The 22,274-nt window shown below is 44.4% G+C and overlaps 1 protein-coding gene across 1 annotated transcript in view; it reads left to right on the top strand.

Annotated features, from left to right (window-relative positions):
* Positions 1-18,764, top strand: part of Naam (Nicotinamide amidase) — a 67,137-nt gene extending 48,373 nt beyond the window's left edge. Inside the window, exons 3-9 of the mRNA XM_080270049.1 lie at positions 8,666-8,722; positions 9,556-9,660; positions 13,095-13,229; positions 14,188-14,325; positions 14,989-15,157; positions 16,498-16,640; positions 18,633-18,764. Coding sequence (XP_080126175.1) covers positions 8,666-8,722; positions 9,556-9,660; positions 13,095-13,229; positions 14,188-14,325; positions 14,989-15,157; positions 16,498-16,640; positions 18,633-18,722 — 837 coding nt within the window. The 3' untranslated portion in view covers positions 18,723-18,764. The remainder of the gene's footprint in view (positions 1-8,665; positions 8,723-9,555; positions 9,661-13,094; positions 13,230-14,187; positions 14,326-14,988; positions 15,158-16,497; positions 16,641-18,632) is intronic.
* Positions 18,765-22,274: the final 3,510 nt, after the last annotated feature.

The raw sequence follows: 22,274 nt of genomic DNA, 5'->3' as shown, positions 1-22,274 counted from the left end.
GCCAGCAGTGTGAGGTCAGCTAGTACCCAAACTCCACAGTTCTTCAGTACTTCCATCCTAGTTCAGCTTGGGTGATACGCAGCATTCATTGACTAGTATTTCCTTTTTGTATTTTGTAGTCATAAGAGTTTAGTTAAGGTGTTTTTCCTAGGCGTAAGTATTTAGCTTTTGTGCGAGTGAGTGAGTGCGTCTCATTGATTTGATTTGAAATGTAACGTTAAATTTATTTTTGTAATTAATAAATTTAACAGTTCTTTTCCTTGAGCTTAATGTAAAGTAAACTCTTGTTTCATTTCTCCGTAATTAAGCTTATTTCCCACATAGCTCCTAGCTTGCATAGACGTTTTACTATTCATAACTGGTACTTAGACCAGTCTTGTTGTATTAACTTAAAATCCGTTGTGCCATAGGAGTTAAGCATCAGCAAGGACCTGATTATTATTATTAGTATTAGTTATTTATTGTCAGGGGTGTAGTAACTTTCTCCAGAGGCTAACAGTACTAATTCAGCATTTGTGAGTAATTAGTCTCTGCTGTGTACTGTTGAGAAAGTTTGTAAATTCTCGTTCTGAGAGAATCGTGCGAAGCAGGCCAGCGTAAAGTAATCATTGTTTGATTTAGTAAGACAATCATTGTCCCTGCTCTTCAATATTATTGAATATTATTATCAATTTAAATAATATTTAACCATTTATTATAAAAATTACCGCGATAATATAAAAACCCCGTGACAGTTGGCGACCTCGCCAGGATATTAACTCCTAGCTCTAAAGCTATTCACGAGATAGTGCTCACTCATTCATATTTAGGTATTTATTATTAAAGTTTATAGGCACAAGTTTACTGGTGGTTACCGTTGATTTAGCAAGTGAATTTTTGCTTTATTAATCAATAGAATACTTAACTCTAGTTTATTTTTGGTAACGCCAGACGATTTTATTCGCTCCTGGGAACTCGCCGTACCCATTGTGTTTATTATTGAGTCTTCCCAGTCATTTACATTTTTGATTTATTCTTTGCCAGTTAACTGGATAAGACTGGTCACCACTAGCTTGTGTCTGTATTCTTTACTTGTGTTTATTAGTAATCGTCGCTAAGCAGTCAGTACTCAATTTCGGTTTATTTAATAAATTAGCGCCATGGCTACCACCATATTTTTACAGGAAGCCAAAGATATGGGTCTTTCGGACCCAACCGAAATTAAAGAGTATATACTCTCACGGCATAATCAGGAGCAGCAGCGCGAGAATGATGCCCGTGAAGAGCGTAAGATTCAGCGCGAGTATGAGCGAGAACAGCGCGAGTATGAGCGAGAACAGCGCGAATACGAGCAGAAACAACGCGAGCTCGAGTTAGAAAAAGAGCGAGACCAGCGCGAACACGAGCGAGACCAGCGCGAATACGAGCGTGAACAACGAGACAAAGAACGAGAACATGAACTTGAAGTGATGAAGCTCAAGCGAGATTCCTTGGCTTCAGACACGTCTGGTACAGTTGGTCCAAGCTCCACGAGCGTTCTCCCTGCACATGTCCTGGCGACCCCACGCATCAAGCTTCCTTCATACAAGGAAAGCGAGCGAATCGAGCCGTACATAGCTCGTTTTGAGGACATGGCAGACTTATATCAACTGGATGAGGCAGCTAAGCGGCTTCAGTTTCTTAGCCTATTTGAGGGTCCTGCCCTCGATATTCTCCACAGAATTCGTGGAGACAATCTCACATATGAGATGATGAAAGCTGCACTCATTAAGGCGTATGGTCTCACAGTAGACGACGCCAAAGTTCAGTTCATGCGAGCTCGTCTCCAAGACAAGGAGACAGCTGTTCAGTTCCTTGATCGTCTCACAGCTTACTTAAATGAGTGGATGGAGAAAGATGAAACTCCTTCCACGCGTGAGGGGATAATTGACCTTATGCTGCGTACACAGCTAGAGAGGTCGTGGCCTGCTGAGCTCATAGCACAGCTTAAGATCTGCCAGGTGAAAGATGCCAGCCAAATGGCAGAGAAGGCTGACGCATTCTTTACTGCATACGGGTATCAAGCTCGTAAGCAAAACACCTGGAGCAGAAAAGATACTGCCAAGTCTGGGAAGCCGTCTCAGACTGAATCCCAGCACCAAGGCCATTCTCAGAGTAATGGTCAAGGTCCAAGCAAACCACAGAAGGACCAGGGGCAGAACACTCAGAAAACCTGAGTGGAAGCGGTACAACAAGCACCCCAACCAGCAGCAGTTTCCCAAGCATCAGCAGCAATACTAGGACAAGCCACGTAACCCTCAGTCAGGTCAATTAGTGTATCGGAGGCAGGAGGCAAATGCAGCCTTCATTCCACAAGTACCCGGTGGTGCCATCTCTACCAGTACAGGTACTTCCCAACACTTCACAAGTCCCCCTCCGACCATGAACTCTCCTCAGACACCTAGTTCCCAGGGCGCCACGTTTGCTGCATCGGTTGTTCCGCAGTCTCATGAATGACTGGCTGCTACCTCCTCAGACCCTTCCACCAGCAACACTGCCTTTCTTGTTCAGCCAGGGTCTGTGGGAGGTGTTTCTGTAAATGTCCTGAGGGACAATGGTTCCTCAGGTTGCTCTGTTAAGCAGAGTTTAGTTCGGCCTGATGAGTATACAGGTCGACAGATCCAAGTTAGACTTATTGATGGATCAATGAGATTGTTCCCTGAGGCACGTATCCAGGTGGCGTCTCCATTTTTCACTGGCTTGACAGCTGCAGTTGTCATGCCAGAACCTTTATTTGACCTCATCTTAGGCAACATACCTGGCATCAAAAATAGTTGTGCCGTAGATGTTGCTACTCAGACTTCGGCTGTTGCGATAACACGAGCCATGGCCAAGGCTCCAGATCGCATCACTCCGTTGACAGTCGCAACGCCGCAAGATCTGATTCGTAGTCAAGATGTTGTCCAAGAGCAACAGACTGACTCGACACTTGCCTCAGTGCGCAAGAAGCTGGAGGGTAAAGTGACCAAGTATTCACGGGGAGGACAAGCCAGGTTCCTTCGTAAGCGAGGACGGCTGTACCGTGAGTCACAGACACCCCAGGGTGAGGTTCGACTGCAGTTTGTCGTTCCTGCAAAGTATCGCCGAGCAGTGTTTGAATTAGGTCACTGTTCAGCGATGGGAGGTCATATGGGTCAAAAGAAGACCTCTGACCGAATCCATGCTGACTTTTTCTGGCCAGGAATGGGACGGGAAATAACGAGGCTCGTACGTTCTTGTGATGTGTGTCAGCGTACCACTGACCGGGGACGTGTCCGTCCTGCGCCATTGAAGCCAATGCCCATAATCTCTGAACCGTTCGAGAGAGTAGCAGTTGACATAGTTGGGCCAATCTGTCCTAGGGCTAGTGATGGATCAAAGTATATCCTCACTATAGTTGATTTCAGCACACGGTGGCCTGAAGCCGTGGCCCTTAAGAATATAGAGGCCGTCACTGTTGCTGAGGCATTAATTGAAGTGTTCTGTCGTGTAGGTATCCCTAAGGAGGTCTTAAGCGACCGGGGTTCGCAGTTCACTTCGGCAATGATGAACGAAACGTTCAGGTTGCTGTCCATCCGAGGCTTACGAACTACGCCGTATCATCCCATGTGTAACGGGTTGTGTGAGAGGTTCAATGGAACTCTCAAGAAGATGTTGAGGCGCATGACCGCCGAACAGCCAAAGGAATGGCCGCGGTTCATTGCTCCTCTTCTATTTGCTTATCGAGAAGCCCCACAGCATTCATTGAAATTCTCACCCTTTGAACTGGTGTATGGGAGGTCGGTCCGGGGCCCACTTCAAGTCCTTCGTGAGTTATGGGACGATGAAGAACCCGACCCTGAAGTCAAGACCACCTACACCTACGTCCTTGATTTGGCTGACCGCCTCCAGTCGACGTGCGAGTTAGCTTAGGAAGAACTGATCAAGGCGCGTGAAGTTCAAAAGGCTTATTACGATAAGAAGGCAAAGCTTCGGAAGTTTAGTCCAGGCGATAAATGCTTGGTATTACTCCCCACTGCCCAGAACAAGTTGTTGGCGCAGTGGAAGGGTCCATTCAATGTAGTAGAGCGCATTTCAGACCTCAACTACATAATACAGATGGGGAATCTTCGTAAAAGGTTCCACATTAACATGTTGAAGGCTTATCATGAGTCAGACCCCAAGGAGACTGGCCTACGAGTAACTGATTATAGTGACCAGCCACTGGAAGAAACCGGGGCAGCTGCGGTGATCCCAGCTGATGACCATGATGACGAGCCCTTAACCGCTCAGTCCCATCAGGAAGAGACTGTCGGAGATGTTTCACTTAACCCTGACTTAGCAGTAGGGGACCAGAATGCCTTATGGTCACTGCTCTGTCAGTATGCTGATGTCTTCTCAGACCAACCTAGACTTGCAAAGGTTGCGTGTCATAAAATTGAGTTGACCAGCAATGTTCCTATAAAGGTTAAGCCATATCCGATTCCCATGCGACTACAGGGTGCAGTAGATAAGGAAATTGCTGACATGGAGACTGCAGGCATTATCGAAAAGTCCTCATCTCCTTACTGTAGTCCGATGGTAGTAGTCCGCAAGAAAGATGGTGGAGTCAGGATTTGTGGCGACTATAGAAGGCTCAATGCAATCACCAAAGTGGATGCTGAGCCAATGGGTGACCATATTGCCATCTTCTCCAAGCTGGCAGGGTCACGATATTTCACGAAGCTCGACCTAGCGAAGGGATTCTTCCAGATTCCCCTTCATCCTGAGAGTCGTCAGTTCACTGCCTTTGCTACTCCTAGGGGGTTGTACCAGTATAAAGTCCTCCCATTTGGACTTACCAATTCCCCAGCAGTATTCAATCGTGCCATGAGACAAGTGCTCCATGGTATTGTAGGAGTAGAGATGTTCGTTGACGATGTCCTCGTTCATTCCGCCACATTGGAGGAGCACCTCAGACTCTTGGAAATTGTCTTTAGTAGACTCCAGAGTTTCAACATGACTGTGAAGCCTAGCAAATGCAAGATTGCTTACAGTGAGGTGGAGTTCCTCGGTCATATTGTTGGCAACAATCACTGCAGGTGTCAGGGTGACAAGATCAGGAAGGTTAAAGAAGCCCCGAGACCCGTGACCAAGAAACAGGTTAGGGCATTTCTTGGCCTAGTGGGATATTATAGGAGTTTTATTCCCAACTTTGCTCTCATTGCCCAACCGTTGTACGAAGTGCTACGGAAATATGCTCCAAACACCATTGAATGGGGAGAAGCACAAGAGAGATCTTTTGCCACCCTCAAGAATATGTTGTGCAAGGAGCCCATTTTGCAGTTGCCTGATTCCAGCAAACCTTTCATACTGCGCACTGATGCTTCACAAGATGGAGTAGGTGCTGTATTGATGCAGGAATCGGAAGGTGGAATCTTCCCAGTGGCATACCACAGCCATAGGCTAAAACCCGCCGAGAGGAATTACAGTACTGTTGAGAAGGAACTCTCGGCTGTGGTTGATGGTGTTAAAAAATATTATTATTTATTTGGGGCATCATTTGTTCTGGAAACTGAACATATGCCACTCACTAGTCTTAGCACGACCAAGACGGCTAATGCAAGATTGACACGCTGGACACTGTATTTACAGCAGTTTAACCTTGTTGTGAGATACATCAAGGGAAGTGATAACGTAGGTGCAGACCTGATGTCTCGCCTACTAACTGCTGACTAACATGGGCAGTTGTTGTATGCTGGGTTCCGTGATAGGCATCCTCAGAGATTTGAGTAATCCAAGGACTAGCCTGGTTCCCAGTCAAAAGTGTAGACCTGACGTCTCACTTGTTGGCCCCACAGGACACAGTACGTCCAGGGCGTGTACATACACGTGTACTGTAGGTTAAGGGGGAAGAGAGAACTCCGCAGAGGTGACTTGAGGCTATGGAAGACCCAAGTTTGCACAAGGATTCTCAGCTTCCCGATACTAATATAAGTATTGTAGGTTAAGGGGGAAGTTCGAGAGAGAACTCCGCAGAGGCGACTTGAGGCTATGGAAGACCCAAGTTTGCACAAGGATTCTCAGCTTCCCGATACTAATATAAGTATTGTAGGTTAAGGGGGAAGTTCGAGAGAGAACTCCGCGAGGCGACTTGAGGCTATGGAAGACCCAAGTTTGCACAAGGATTCTCAGCTTCCCGATACTAATATAAGTATTGTAGGTTAAGGGGGAAGTTCGAGAGAGAACTCCGCAGAGGTGACTTGAGGCTATGGAAGACCCAAGTTTGCACAAGGATTCTCAGCTTCCCGGTACTAATATAAGTATTGTAGGTTAAGGGGGAAGTTCGAGAGAGAACTCCGCAGAGGTGACTTGAGGCTATGGAAGACCCAAGTTTGCACAAGGATTCTCAGCTTCCCGGTACTAATATAAGTATTGTACTATAGGTTAAGGGGGAAGTTCGAGAGAGAACTCTGCAGAGGCGACTTGAGGCTATGGAAGACCCAAGTTTGCACAAGGATTCTCAGCTTCCCGGTACTAATATAAGTATTGTATTGTAGGTTAAGAGGGAAGTGAGAACTCTGCAGAGGCGACTTGAGGCTATGGAAGACCCAAGTTTGCACAAGGATTCTCAGCTCCCCGATATCAATATAAGTACTGTAGGTTAAGGCACAGGTTGAGGACCCGTGTGCAGTTCGAGGCTATGGAAGACCCGAGTTTGCACAAGGATTCTCAACTTGCCGACCATAATTGTGTGCTATAATTAATGGCGACCTCGAATGTACGTCGTAGCACTGACTGCTAGGCAGAGAGTAATTGTAACATAATAAAATTTTGTCTCATTGACACTTTTGATGCTCCACCTCAATTGGTTTTGCAGGTTCAGCAATGGGTGTAGCAGTTTTGCTGTGCGGGCCAGCTGATCGTCTGCCGCACGCTGCCGCCTCTTCTCCTCTGCCTTCGTCGTCGTCATGATATTATTTACTATGTCATTTTACACATAGGTACAGTTACACTACAACTGTCACACCTACACCGTGTATTACATACACCACGCTACACAACAATTAGTTGTCAGTGTAAATGTAGAGAATTTTCGCTCAGTTTGACCTGAGTACAGGATTTTCACCGTCGTCACGGAGTTTTTCCCTCAAGCTTGCTTCTATTAACGTAAATACGAGTTTTTTTTTCGCTCACTGACGACTGCGACTTTCTCCTGTAGCAGGATAGCACACACACCACAGTGTGAATCTTGTGTGAATGACTTAGGATGTGTACATATATATCCACAAATTTTTTCCCATAAGGAAAAAATTTAATTTCGTAGGGGCGTAATGTCACGAATCAATTCGCGACATTTCCCTTTTGTGAGAAGCCACGAACTATTAGTGGAAAACTCACTGCGTATCACTCAGCTAACCGTTTCTCCCTCCATTTCGGGGTACACTTTTCAAAACATTCGTCACTGTTTTCAAAAGTGACCGATTTAATGCACGTCACTAAGTGCTGTACTGAGCGATACTATTGTTTTCTTTATTGTTCGCCCCTGCTTGCACTTGACCGTTAAAAATGCGGCCTAGTGCTCCGCTTTTGTTCCCACGACTTAGTCCAGTTGTTGCTGCGACGGAGAGAGGTCCTGTGCCAGCAGTGTGAGGTCAGCTAGTACCCAAACTCCACAGTTCTTCAGTACTTCCATCCTAGTTCAGCTTGGGTGATACGCAGCATTCATTGACTAGTATTTCCTTTTTGTATTTTGTAGTCATAAGAGTTTAGTTAAGGTGTTTTTCCTAGGCGTAAGTATTTAGCTTTTGTGCGAGTGAGTGAGTGCGTCTCATTGATTTGATTTGAAATGTAACGTTAAATTTATTTTTGTAATTAATAAATTTAACAGTTCTTTTCCTTGAGCTTAATGTAAAGTAAACTCTTGTTTCATTTCTCCATAATTAAGCTTATTTCCCACATAGCTCCTAGCTTGCATAGACGTTTTACTATTCATAACTGGTACTTAGACCAGTCTTGTTGTATTAACTTAAAATCCGTTGTGCCATAGGAGTTAAGCATCAGCAAGGACCTGATTATTATTATTAGTATTAGTTATTTATTGTCAGGGGTGTAGTAACTTTCTCCAGAGGCTAACAGTACTAATTCAGCATTTGTGAGTAATTAGTCTCTGCTGTGTACTGTTGAGAAAGTTTGTAAATTCTCGTTCTGAGAGAATCGTGCGAAGCAGGCCAGCGTAAAGTAATCGTTGTTTGATTTAGTAAGACAATCATTGTCCCTGCTCTTCAATATTATTGAATATTATTATCAATTTAACTAATATTTAACCATTTATTATAAAAATTACCGTGATAATATAAAAACCCCGTGACAATATACCAACCGAACCCATAGACCCAAACCCAAGCTAACCCAGACCTAACATAAGCAGGCTAACGTAACATCCATCTACCAGAAAAAGCCACGTTAGAGGAAATGACCTTGCACTGCCTACTGGTATGCTGTACACCAAATGATTGGTAGGAAAAAATTCCCTGAAAGTACTGCTTCCGGAAAATTATTACAAAATTCTGTCACCTGCGATTTCAAAATTACTGAAGACTGTCCCATGGCCCCCTTGAAACATACCATGTCCCCCAGCTCGGGAACCACTTGTAAAATTATTCTTTGATATTCTAAATCGGAAACGAATTTATTATTTCTTTTTCAGGACAACATGATAGACAAAGAGGAGTTCCGATACTGTTGGCAGAAGTGGATTAAACAGGTGAGTCCCGGTATTATAAGTAAAGGTGATTCAGTGAAAAAATGTTGGTTGTAAAAAAAAAAAAGGAAAAATCGCAATATGTAGACGTGTATATATATATATATATATATATATATATATATATATATATATATATATATATATATATATATATATATATATCATAGTTAACCAATGGAGAAATTAGTCGTAACACCTAAAGGATAGGACACAAAAATTTTACGTAAGATAACGACCTAATCATTTTAATTCTAAGTTCATATCTATCAGTGTTTGGGAATTCGGACTCCCAAACAAAATTACGATCAATCCCTTGTCGTACCTAACGATCCACCCCACCATTCAGACCAGCCATTCATTTACATGCCCGTCCTCCATCCATCTGTCCAATACAACCATCCATTCGTTCAACCCTGTACTGAACTTTGCATCTATCCAGCTAACCCACCTCCTCCCTTTATCCAACCAATTCTCTATCCAACTAGCCAGCCATTCATTCATACATTCTCCAAACCATCCATCCATCCATTTAATGTTCGACATATATACCTGTCCATCCATCCACCCAACCCTCCACCTACCCATTTACGAACCCTCTGTCCCAGCAAACCACCCAGCTGTTCAGTCTACCAGCCAACCATTCAGCCAAGCCCTCCACTGAACCATATATCTATCTATCAAGCCACCTAGTCAGTCAACCATTCGACAAACCACTCAACAACATAGCTATCTATCCATCCAACCAAATCACCCTCCATCTAACCATCCATTGATCTACCTATCCATCCACAAAGCTCACCATCAGTCCATTCATCTATTTATCTACCATGCAGGTTGTGCGGCCTGTGACAGCGTTGGTGGTGGTAGACGTACAGAATGACTTTATCAGTGGGTCGTTGGCCATCAGTAAGTGTCCGGCTGGCCATAATGGAGAGGAGGTAGGCTACGTGATACATAATTTTAAAGCCATCTCTAATGCTGCCTATCCCTTTCTCTCTTTAAATCTATGTGTATGTAATTAAGTCCCAGCTACATCATTTAAAGTTATCTCTACTGCTGTCTCTCCCGTTCCTTTTAAAATAATATGTCTTTACTTAGGTCCCTGCTACATCTTTTTAAATCCATCTCTAATGCTGCCCATCCCTTTCTCTCTTTAAATCTATCTGTATGTAATTGAGTCCCTGGTGCATCATTTAAAATTATCTCTAATGCTGTCTGTCTTTCTCTTTAAATCTATCTGTTTATACTGAGGTCCCTGCTGCATCTTCTTAAAGCTATCTCTAACGCCATCTATCCCTTTCTCTCTCTAACTCTATCTGTATGTAATAAAGTCCCAAAACTATCTGTAATTATGTGTCTTATTCTCTCTCTCTCTCTCTCTCTCTCTCTCTCTCTCTCTCACACGTTCTAGCTCTGAACCTGTATGTCAACCGATTATATTTCTCCCTCACCACTTACCTATAACTCTAGTAAAAAAATATCCCAAATGATTAGGTTATTTTGTCTTTCACGATTTCTCATATACATTAATCAAGAAGGCTGTACTGTCCTCTGTGTATTCTTGGTCACATAATAAATATCCCAGGGCGAACAAGGAGGCTATTACTAGGCCTGTCGACTAAACCAGGATAATCAGGGTGGAAAAATCGATTTGTGCTAAGCGTTAATCATCTCCTAGAATAAGACCCGCACCCAGGACGAGATGGCTAAGCGAAGTCTGCGGAGGTGAGGATGACGGGATTCTTTGCCTGGTATCCTTGTATTTGCGTTCCCGAAGACGAAGTGGAGGGCCTTAAGCCGGGGGTGCAGTTGGCCGCGTGTCCGTGTCCGTTAGTCCGAGTGTCCGTTCGTCCGTCACTCCGTTTGTGCGCACTGTAGGGGTCGCAATTGTGGACCGATTTTGACGATTGGGGTGTCAAAGAAATCCTCTCCACCAGAAGTTGTGCCGTCGTAGCAGTGGTCAACACGCTCAGAGCAACCCTATGGCCACAATGAAAAATGTCCTTATTTACTAGAGTATAAACATAACATTGGTATATCACTGGCAAAGGCGTTCAGAATGCAGTAAATTATGTCCTCATCACAACTTTGGTACAGCTCACTAGAAAATGGCAAATTGTAAAAGGAAAAAAAAATCGTCGCTAACTCAATAGGTGGTGGAGGCAGGCAGTGAGGTAGGTAGGTAGGTAGGAAGATAAGTAAGTAGGTAGGCAGGTAAACAGGGAAGTGTGTAGAGGCAGGTAGACAGGCGGGAAGGAAAATTGGCTGGGAGACAAGGAGGGAGATAGGTAAGGATGTCGGCAGGGAGAGATCTAGACAGGCAGGGGGGGAAAGTGGGGAGTTGGGTGGTTAGGTAGGTAGGTGGGGAGGCAGGAAGGAAGGAAGCCAAAGGAAGGGGCAGAAAGGTATGCAGGGGAAGTAGCTAGGGAGGAAGGTACCGGTATGTAGGTAAGCAAGGATGTACATCGTGTAGGTAGGTTGGTTGGAAGGCAGAGAGGCAGGTAGATAAGGAGATGGGTAGGGAGTCAGGTGGGTAGGTAAGCAGGGAAGTAGGTAGAAGAGTAGCCGAAGAGGTATGAAGGTAGGCAGGTAAGGAGGTAGGGAAGTTGAGAAAAGCGACAAGATGTTCAAGTTACTTCTTAATATGGTAAAGAAATAATTTGCAGCGTAATACCTTCCAGTTCCATGATCGCATTGTCTAAGTGGCACCTGAGATCATCGCGTAACAAAACATCTGCTGTACACGGCATGGATGATACATACATATAGAATCGGGTAATCGGGTAGTATTGGGGTGAAGGCAGTAGGTACCGTTATTACTGTTCACAAGGCAATATTTCCTGTGTGGGTAAGGCAAAAAAAGGTGTCCGTGCTGGGATGACAGGGAATAATGTGATAGGATAAGGGATTGTCGGGCAGCGGGTACTTACAGGACAAATGGCGTTCTTGGAGTGCAGTCCTACCAGGCAGGGACGGACGTGAGACACCACTGACCTGTAATGAACCTATAATTAATGAAAGACAGTGATAGGGAAGAGGGGGCATAGCATAGGGAGGAGAGAGGGCTTGTCGTACCGAAAATAACATTATTACCCAGTGTCAGGGTCTCAAAACTTGTGCTTAAGCTCTCCACTACCGCAGTCCACTACACAGGTGCGAGGAAGGAGGGCGAGTTGAGGACGTAACTTAACCTGGCGAAATATAACTCAACATATCCTAGTCAAACCTAACCTTAGATACCCTAATCTAACCTAACCAAGCTCAATGTCTCACTTAGGAGTTTCCAGCGACCGTCACACTGCTTGTATCTCTTATTTCTCTCCAGTGCTTTTATTAGACTAGGTTATGTTAAATTAGATAAAGTCTGGGTAAGCTAAGGAAAGCGTTCAACCTTCAGGTGATCCTCACACGCCAGCTTACTGATAAATCAGAGCTCTTAGCACAAGGGAGTCCTGAGCCCATCACACCTGTACCAGCAAGCTTGGACAGGGAAGCCACTCCCTCTCTGCCTTCGCCTCGGGAATATACCTTATTTTCTCTGTTACTATACTTTCCTTTATTTTCATTAATTTAAGTATATACACACTGTGTTATATGACGTAGATCACGTTTAGCAAATAGCCAAGGCAAGGATCACATAACCAAGTCAGAGATGTCTATTAAGATGCGTGATGACAGTGAGGAAACCTGCAACGAAAGTCCTTGATTTTCTTTGGGAACACGAAATAGGTTAGGGAAACTCCAACAGAATCTCCCTCATATTTCATAACAAGTACGAGGCAACTTTGCTTGCAACTTAACTACTAAAAAGGGGAGTTGCAGTATCCTTATAAAAAAGATAGAGAGGGGCGGATCCCAGCTCTAAACTCCCGCCGCTTTCAAATGGCGTTTTTGACATGCGGGGTTACGTGGGCATATTCCCTCCTCCCTACCCCACGGATATCATTCTTCTTTACACTGGAATATATAAACCGTACCGTACTAGTATTTTTTAGACCAATTCAACAGTGTCGTTCATATCTAACCATCGAGTTAAGCTCTGAGTAAAGTGTTAGATCAGGCGTCAATTGATGATATTCTGACCGTGTTGGGCCTCAGCTGGCTAATACTTCCACCCTGAGAGAGACTTGGTAGGTTTCTCTGCCCATAAGTAGTGTTCTTTGATATGATGCGTCAGGGAGGAGAGTGACGGACATGTTCTAAATGTAAATTAAGAAGACGCTGTGGAGTAATAGACAAACTTTTTCCCTTACTGTAGACTCTGTGGAATAATAGACAAACTTTTATCCCATACTGTAGACGTTGTGGAGTAACAGGCAAATTTTTACCCCTTACTCTATCCATCTAATCTGTGTGTATTTCATGGCGACAGGTGATCCCGATAATCAATCGTATCCTTGAAGAGAACCGCTTCGACCTGGTGGTGTATTCCCTGGACTGGCACCCTGAGAATCACGTGTCCTTCATTGACAACGTGCACCTGAGGCCTCTACACTCAACTAGCAAGGTGAGAGAGAGAGAGAGAGAGAGAGAGAGAGAGAGAGAGAGAGAGAGAGAGAGAAATGCAGTAATATCACTAAAAAAAAAGATATATCATTTGCTAAAAGGATCAATGGCAACTGCTTCAATCCCTTCACTACGAGAGGCTGACCCCAAGCTGAGTAAAATCGTCTGGAAGCAGCAAGAATATAATAAAAGACTTCACGGTCCTTCAGGGGGTACTGTTTTGCACTTTTTAATCGATTTCTCCTACCTATATCCACACACACACACACACACACACTTTCGTTCACATTCTTTCACTCCTTCCCTGTCTCTCTTGTACTTTACTTTCCTCCCAGTCTCCCTATCTCTCCCCTCCTGACACACATTTTCTCTCACACACTCCTTCCCTGCCTCACTCCTTCCACGCTTCACTCCTGCCTGTCTCACTCCTTCCACGCTTCACCCCTGCCTGTCTCACTCCTTCCACGCTTCACCCCTGCCTGTCTCACTCCTTCCATGCCTCACCCCTGCCTGTCTCACTCCTTCCCTGCTCACCCCTGCCTGTCTCACTCCTTCCCTGCTTCACCCCAGCCTGTCTCACTCCTTCCCTGCTTTACCCCTGCCTGTTTCACTCCTACCCTGCCTCACCCCTGCCTGCCTCACTCCTTCCATGCCTCACCCCTGCCTGTCTCACTCCTTCCCTGCTCACCCCTGCCTGTCTCACTCCTTCCATGCCTCACCCCTGCCTGTCTCACTCCTTCCTTGCTCACCCCTGCCTGTCTCACTCCTTCCCTGCCTCACCCTTGCCTGTCTCACTCCTTCCCTGCCTCACCCCTGCCTGTCTCACTCCTTCCCTGCTCACCCCTGCCTGTCTCACTCCTTCCCTGCCTCACCCCTGCCTGTCTCACTCCTTCCCTGCCTCACCCCTGCCTGTCTCACTCCTTCCCTGCCTCACGCCAGCCTGTTTCCCCTCTATCCAGGTAACCAGTGACGAAGCCCAGGTGTACGATACAGTGATCTTCGACGTGAACAACGACGGTACACCCATGGAGCAGAAACTGTGGCCGAGACATTGTGTGCAGAAGTCGTGGGGCTCAGAGCTGCATCAGGGCCTCAAGGTGAGTGTAGGGAGAGGTGGAGGGAAGAGATGGGGAAGAGAGGAACATGGGAAGGAAGAAAGGATGGAGGGAGGGAAATGTAAGCAATGAGAGATAAGGAGGAGCAAAGTTGCGGCAATATGTTCAGAGGGATCTTATGGTGGGTGTAAGGAGAGGTGGAGGAGAGGGATGGAATGGAGAGAAAGTTGGTTGAAGGAAGAAGGAAGAGAGAGGGGGAGAAGAGGGGAAATGGAAGGGGAAGAGAGATGGCGCAGAAGCTGTGGCCTTTACACTGTGTTGGAGAGTTATATGTGGTCCAGAGCGACCTTGAAGTTAGGTGGAAAGTTGGAGGAAAGAGGGGGAAAGGAAGGAACGAAAGAAGGAACAGAGATGGAAGAAGAGCTGTCATCAAGGCATTGTGTTGACAAGTCAGGACCTGACGGTGGGTGCAGGGAGGTGGAGGTAGGGGAGGAAATAGAAGGGAAGAGAATAAGACGGAGAGGGAACAGACATGGAGCAAAAACTGTGATATGGGCACTGTTAGAAATGATTAGCCATAGCACGTTTCTTGAGGTAGGAATGAGTGCTCCTGGTTACTAATGGAATCGACCTTCCAGTCTGACAGCACATGGCCATCTTCGTCAGGTAACTAAAATTGCCTTATAATTCCTTTTTGTCCAACAGATCGCCGAGGACGCCATCTTTGTTTACAAGGGGACGGACCCAGACATAGACTCCTACTCCGCCTTCTGGGACAACAACAAGAAGTCCCACACTACACTGAACGAGGAGCTGAGCAAGAGGAATGTTACTGACGTCTTCGTGTGCGGGATCGCGTACGACGTGTGTGTGGGTGAGTGTGGGGGTGGTGTGGGGTGAAGTGCTGGGTATGGGGGGGTTGGGGGATGGATTGGGGATGAGGTGAGGTCTGGTGTGGCAATATGAAAAAAATAAATAAAGAAAGAAATAAAGTAGGACTGAGAATGGGTCATGGGATGAGGGGTTGGTGTGGGATGAGGGAGAAGAGGAGAGATGCTGGTGAGTGAGGCAGAGGGGTGAGGGAGACGGTTGAGACGAGAAGGGAAGTGAGAACAGGAGTAGTGAGAGGAAGGGAGAGGGGGTGATATATGAGGTGAACTGGGCAAGAGACATGTTACTTAAGGTTCGTCTGTGGCATCGCATTCGACTTGGGTGGGGATGAATGGGGGAGTGATGGGTGAGGGTGGGTTAAGAATGGGGTGAAGCGGTGAGGTGGGGGAGTGGAATGAGATGAGGAGGAGGGGAGGGCACTAGGTAAGTTGGAGAGGTGTGAGATTATGAGGTAAAATGAGAAGAGCGTATGTCAGAGTGAAATAGATGAGGCAGTGAGAGACATGAGTGGGTCATTAAGTGAAGTGAGGTGGGGGGGGGGAGAAATGGAGTGAAATGAAAAGAGTACAGTGTGGGTGGGGAGGAGATGGAGAGGTGGGGGAGTGGCAAATTAGGGACAAGGGAGTTACATGGGTGCAGGGGGTGTGTGGGAGGAGTGGGTGGGAATGGGAGAAGACTGCTCTGTGGATCTTAGCTCACCGTATCCTTAGGTGGGAAAGGATGATGATGACGGTGATGATGATGACAGATCAAACTCTCTGTATGCCCCTTCACTGCTGTCACTGTTGCTACTATGCCCCTTCACTATAACCATTGCTCTGGGCGTCCTCCTGCAGCTGCCACCGAACGAGAGGCCGTTGAGGAAGGTTACCGCACCGTGGTAGTGGATGGCGGGTGCACGGGTGTGTTTGATACAGTTAAACTGACCATCAAGGACCGGACAAAAAGTGAGTTGGGGAGGGAGTGGCTATGTAGGGCCGTGAGGGTAAAATGAAGGACGTAAAATGAAAAGGAATGAAATAACAAGGAGTGAAATGACTGGAGTACAGTGGGGGTGGAGAGAAGAGATGAAGGGAGATGGGGAAGTGGCGAATAAGGAACAAGAGAGTTACATGGGTACAGTGGGGGAGTGGGTGTGGGAATGGAAAAGACTGCTCTGTGGATTTTAACTCATCGCATCCTTAGGTGCAAAAGGATGAAGATGTTGATGATGATGATGATGATGTGGGTGATAGAACAAACTCGGTATACGCCCCTTCACTGCTGTAACTGTTGCTACCATGCCCCTTCACTATAACTATTCTTCTGGGCGTCCTCCTGCAGCTGCCACCACACGACACGCCATTGAGGAGGGTTACCGCACCGTGCTTGTGGATGACGGATGCAGGGGCGTGTGTGACACAGATATACAGGCCACCAAGGACCAGACCACAGAAAACGGAGGTCTTGTTGTCGACTCATCACAGGTAAAGGAGAGAGAGAGAGAGATGCCTTATAGTAACCTCATCACAGATAAACTAAAGTAGCTTATAGAGGTAAAAGTAGATTATTTAAATTAGATGCAGATATCGACACGCATACTAAACCCAACACTGTGGCCCGTATTCTGGTCGGTTAAGGAAGCTCACTAACACCCTTTTCGATGCAACTTATTTTGCTTAGTACACCTTACCGTCCATTTCCGTAGTACACAGATCATTCAAATATCGCTGTACTCTGCATAGATAATGTGGAAAAGGATATTAACCCGTACCGCGGTAGGTACGTAAATACAGTAGGCTATGCCCCCCCCCCTTCACCGCCAGCCACGTCCTGCAGCATTGAAAAGTTATTGCAAGCGACAGAAGTAAAATGGAAGGCAATAACATCTCGCTAACTTCAGACATTTTTCCGCTACGCTCACAACGCTGATTTAGGAGCCCGGGAGGCCAGTGTCTTACAAACACAAGCTCACAGACGCTCTGCGCTCTCTGTAACCTGGATGATTTCAGAGGTCGAATGGCACCAACCCGTCTCGATTCAGCCAACTTTCTGGCTTTGGTGATATACTTTTATTAGTGCCAGGGATCTTCTATTGATGTCTTAAGCCATTTAGCCAGAAAAAATAAATAAAAAATCGGCCGGCATAGTTTTTTTTTTCTTTTTCCCAGAGCAGTACGGGTTAACCAACCACATCCAAAAATAAATCGCTATTGAAAGGGTGCTAGGGAACCTCCGTAAACCACAACAAAAAATCGATCTTGTACACTGATTACAGGTACAGTAGACAGTAAAGTACAAGGAGAAAGTTTGAAGATTTTAAGTATAAATATTGAACTGGAAATCTAAAAATAAAAATCTTGCAGTATTTTGTGTGTTACTGAAGTCGCTTGAGACCAGACCAGAATCAGCAGCTGTGAGGAAGACACCCTAAAGTAGAAGTCTCAAAGTAGGAACCCCAAAGTAACGCAAACACCTTAAAGTGGGAACCCTAAATTAAAGCAGAGATCTTAAACTAAAGTAAAGCATAGATCTCAAAGTAGGAACCCTAAAGTAATGCAGAGATCTTAAACCCTAAAGTAAAGCAAAGATCTTAAAGTAGGAACCCTAAAGTAATGCAGAGATCTTCAATCCTAAAGTAAAGCAGAGATCTTAAACCCTAAAGTAAAGCAGAGATCTTAAACCCTAAAGTAAAGCAGAGATCTTAAACCCTAAAGTAAAGCAGAGATCTTAAACCCTAAAGTAAAGCAGAGATCTTAAAGTAGGAGACCTAAAGTGTAAATCTTATATGTGTGTGTAAGACCAAGACCAGTAGAAACCAGACCACTCATTATTTCCCTCCACTAACCCATTTTCCCTCCAACTCAGTCTTGCCTCAACCCATTTTCCCTCCACTAACCCATTTTTCCTCCAACTCAATCTTCCCTTAACCCATTTTCCCTCCAGTAACCCGTTTTTCCTACAACTCAATCTTGCCTTAACCCATTTTCCCTCCACTAACCCATTTTCCCTCCACTAATCCATTTTCCCTCCACTAACCCATTTTCCCTCCACTAATCCATTTTCCCTCCACTAACCCATTTTCCCTCCACTAATCCATTTTCCCTCTAACTCAGTCTTGCCTCAACCCATTTTCCCCCCAGTAAGCCATTTTTCCTCTAACTCAGTCTTGCCCCAACCCATTTTCCCTCCACTAACCCATTTTCCCTCCAACTCAGTCTTGCCTCAACCCATTTTCCCTCCAGTAACCCATTTTTCCTCCAACTCAGTCTTCCCTCAACCCATTTTCCCTCCACTAACCCATTTTTCCTACAACTCAATCTTGCCTTAACCCATTTTCCCTCCACTAACCCATTTTTCCTACAACTCAATCTTGCCTTAACCCATTTTCCCTACACTAACCCATTTTTCCCTTCACTAACCCATTTTATCTTCCATTAACCCATCTTCCCTCCACTAACCCATTATTCCTTCTACAGGTGAAGGGTCTGGCCACAGGACGAGACCGCCCCCCCATACTAGCCTACAGAATGGCCCTTGAGTTGGCCAAGAACAAGAACAATAAATAGGTCGAGAACATGAACAACAAGAAGCAGGACACGACGGTGGAGGAACTGGAAGGTGGAGGTAGAGCTGGAGAATTAGATGGAGTATGAATGTGAGGTGGAGATGGGGTATGAGTGTGGGGTGGAGAGTGTGGATGTGAGATGAAGAAAAATAGGTGTGAGGTGTGATGGAGGGTGAGGTGGAGGAGGAGGGCGAGGGCGAAGTAAAATACAGTGATTGAGAAAATAAACAGAATGAAATACACTACATATTTTGAAACTGAGCCACGTATCTATGAAGTCGGATGAAAAATACATACGTGTGTAAGGAAACCAGGTGAAAATGAACGAAAATATAAAGAAATCAAAGGAAAATGTAGGTAAATATACAGAAAAATAGTTGAAAATGTACGCAGGCACACAGATATTAGGTAAAAAAATACCGGTACGTAAATATGAGGAAACTGGGAAAATAATGAGGTGAAAAATAAGCGACTTGGAAGAGGAAATATGGGAAAATAAAATGGGAACAGAGATGCAGTACGACCAAATGGCGGGAAAGGACATGAGAAATGATTAATGATATATATATATATATATATATATATATATATATATATATATATATATATATATATATATATATGAAGGAAACAGAATAAAAAGAAAACAAGATAAACAGGAAATACGAGCAAGAAAAAGAAGACATATAGAAATGGGTGGAGAAAACAAGCTATCAAACAAAAACCTGCAAAACGAAATCTGGTAATTGAAAGAAAAAAAAAAAAATTGTAAAAGCTGGAACAACTATACGGTAAAGAATAATCACAATATAATACTGTAAGTGTTAACGTTGTCAGTACCGAAAAATAAATAGATAAATAAATAAAAATGACACTGTAAAAATAACGACACATTAATAATAAGTTGGTAGTGGAGCAGCCATATTTTCGCAGGCCCAGGAGACTTCGCACCACCTCCTCCTCGGCGATTTTTTTTTTTTTTTGTCAATTATATTTTATTCCTCTCCTGCCTGTTATTTGTATCTCTGTAACACCGACATAGTTTGCACTGATAACATACAAACGGATACCAGGTTATAATTAGCATATCAGTAGCCGAGGACGAGTTGTTACGAAATCACCAACGGCAACGTAAATACGGAATGATGGTAATGGGCCGTATTCTGAGTGGCTGTGGCAATGTCGCACCTCCTCCTGGACGACTTATTGTGCATATTAAACAATGTTATCATCTAGCACGTTACAAAAGACAAACTGTGTCGACAATGAACATGTATAAATAACATATCAGGATGTAATATGCAGAATAAACCGCCAGGAAGAGCAGCGGAGTCTCCAGTAGCTTTAAGAATAGGACCCATTAACGCAGAGTAATATTAATAAAGAACTACCGCCTTACTGATGCCGGACAATATTTACTTTTATGGCTTTTTTTTTCTTTTAACTTTTTTTTGGGGGTGGGGGGGTCTTATACGGGTTGATATGGCGTAGGTAGTCGGAAGAGAGTTTCCAGGGGAAAAAAATGACCTCATGGATAGATTATTGCTTAACGGGACGTGATGTTTGGTCGGGGATATCTACGCAATTACTGTTGCGGAAGGGTATTATTGCGACCTGTTGGCTGTACGTGCGATCTGTTAATTGGCTGTACGTGCGACCTGTTAATTGCTGTACGTGCGTCCTGTTAATTGGCTGTACATGCGACCTGTTGGCTGTACGTGCGATCTGTTGGCAGGAAGTGTACGTGCAATCTGTTGGCTCTCGTGCCATCTGTTGGCTGTGTGTGTGTCCTGTTGGCTGTACGTCTACGCTTCCGACACCGTACAGCATCAAATCAACCCACGCAGGACCAAAACAAAACTGGAAAAAAAAAAAAAAAAAAAAAAAGAGCCCCTAAAGCGAATATTGCCCTTGCCGCCGTATAGAGCCTTGTACACGCCTTAGGGACACGGGACTGACGCTCGCTAAAATAACACGTTAAAATTTCCCTCGTAGCTATGATAACGTTTTTACAGGAACAACAAGAGACATGGGAAGAATCTACTCTGTCCTTTGTCCATGCAAAAACGAATGTTTTTGGAGAGAGAGAGACAGACAGACAGACAAAAATTTGGAAGGCCATAGTCGCAGCTACCTGGCCTTTAAAATGTGCATAGGTCAAAAGTTCGTTCTTGACAGCTTTAATTTCAAACTCAGTTTTCACCAGGCATATGTAAGTGAATTATAAACGACAGGGGATCTGGGAAGGAAAGCCCCCCAGTTAGATTCTAGCGCATGCATTTTATATATATATATTCAAGAAAAAATGAACCAAAGGCCAGATGACCGCCAGACTATTCCCTCCAATATATATATATAGAGTCAATCTGAGTGACAGCGGCTGCGACTATGACCTCCCGAACAATTTGCACTTCTCGTAACTGCAAAAATGAAATTACTAGTTACGACATGAAATTGGCTGAGTCTATTTGTGAGCCAATGTCCTGGAATAGCTTATCGTAGTACTGTACCTGACAAGTGGCTTTAGGTCAGTCGCCCCTCAAAACACTGCCGCCTTTACACGTTCAATATCACTCTGCCCACGGACTTCCATTTTGTTGTCCTTGCTATCTACTGACATTTTATTCAGTTTAGACTTTCACCTGAAGGGCTTAGTTATGGCCTTAATAAAACCCTTCAACACGAAACCTCAAAGATGAGTAAAATCGTCTGGTATGCGACAAGGATAAACAAAGGAGGTCCTCGGATTCCAGGGATTAACCTATCCTAATCCAATTATGCTAACCAAGCTTAACCTAATGTAACCTAACAACCTCAGCTGAACTAACCTAGGCTAACCTAATACTGAAATTACTGTTCACTCGTCCCAAACTAAAAAATAAATAAAATAATTACTCGCCCTAATCTAATAATTAACAGTATATCAAAAATGCACTAATTATTATACGACTACCATACGTCCGTATTTTCCCGTTTTTTTTTTTTTTTTTTTTTTCCCGGGAGGAATTTCTAAATATTTGTCACTGCCCGGGACTGTGCTCGTTTTACATTAAACCAGATTTTTCCATGCGAAAATGGGACCTGTAGTATGCTGCAGAATTAGGAATAACATTCAGTTTTGATAAAAAGATGGATATTTACATCAGTTCACGTCCCCTGGCTCCACTTGAATAAATTAAAAGAATTAATTGAATCCACAACATTCCCACACTTGTCGGACAACATAAAATTCTCAGTGTGTAAAACATTGATACAGTCGAAATAAGACAGTATTTATTGCTTCAGCCCACCTTCCTCTCACTCCTTTGTAGAGCATCCTCTTTTTTGGATCTTCACATATGGCTACCCTAAAATATTTAACGAGATAAATGTTACCCTTTTTCGGATCTTCACATATGGCAACCCTAAAATATTTAACGAGAGATGAATGTTACCCTAATCTTTAAATACAGTATCAAGGAATGTTCGTAGTGATCTGAATAATCAGAGTAAAATTACACTCACATTTGTCCTAACCTAACAAATATTCGTCCACATCTAAATATTAAAAGCA

Source organism: Coenobita brevimanus, chromosome 39 (assembly GCF_032717465.1).
Source record: "Coenobita brevimanus isolate Jiangsu-jjx chromosome 39, ASM3271746v2, whole genome shotgun sequence".
NCBI classification, from domain to species: domain Eukaryota; kingdom Metazoa; phylum Arthropoda; class Malacostraca; order Decapoda; family Coenobitidae; genus Coenobita; species Coenobita brevimanus.
The sequence above is the reverse complement of the archived record's forward strand: the minus strand, read 5'-3'. Positions and strand labels throughout refer to the sequence as shown.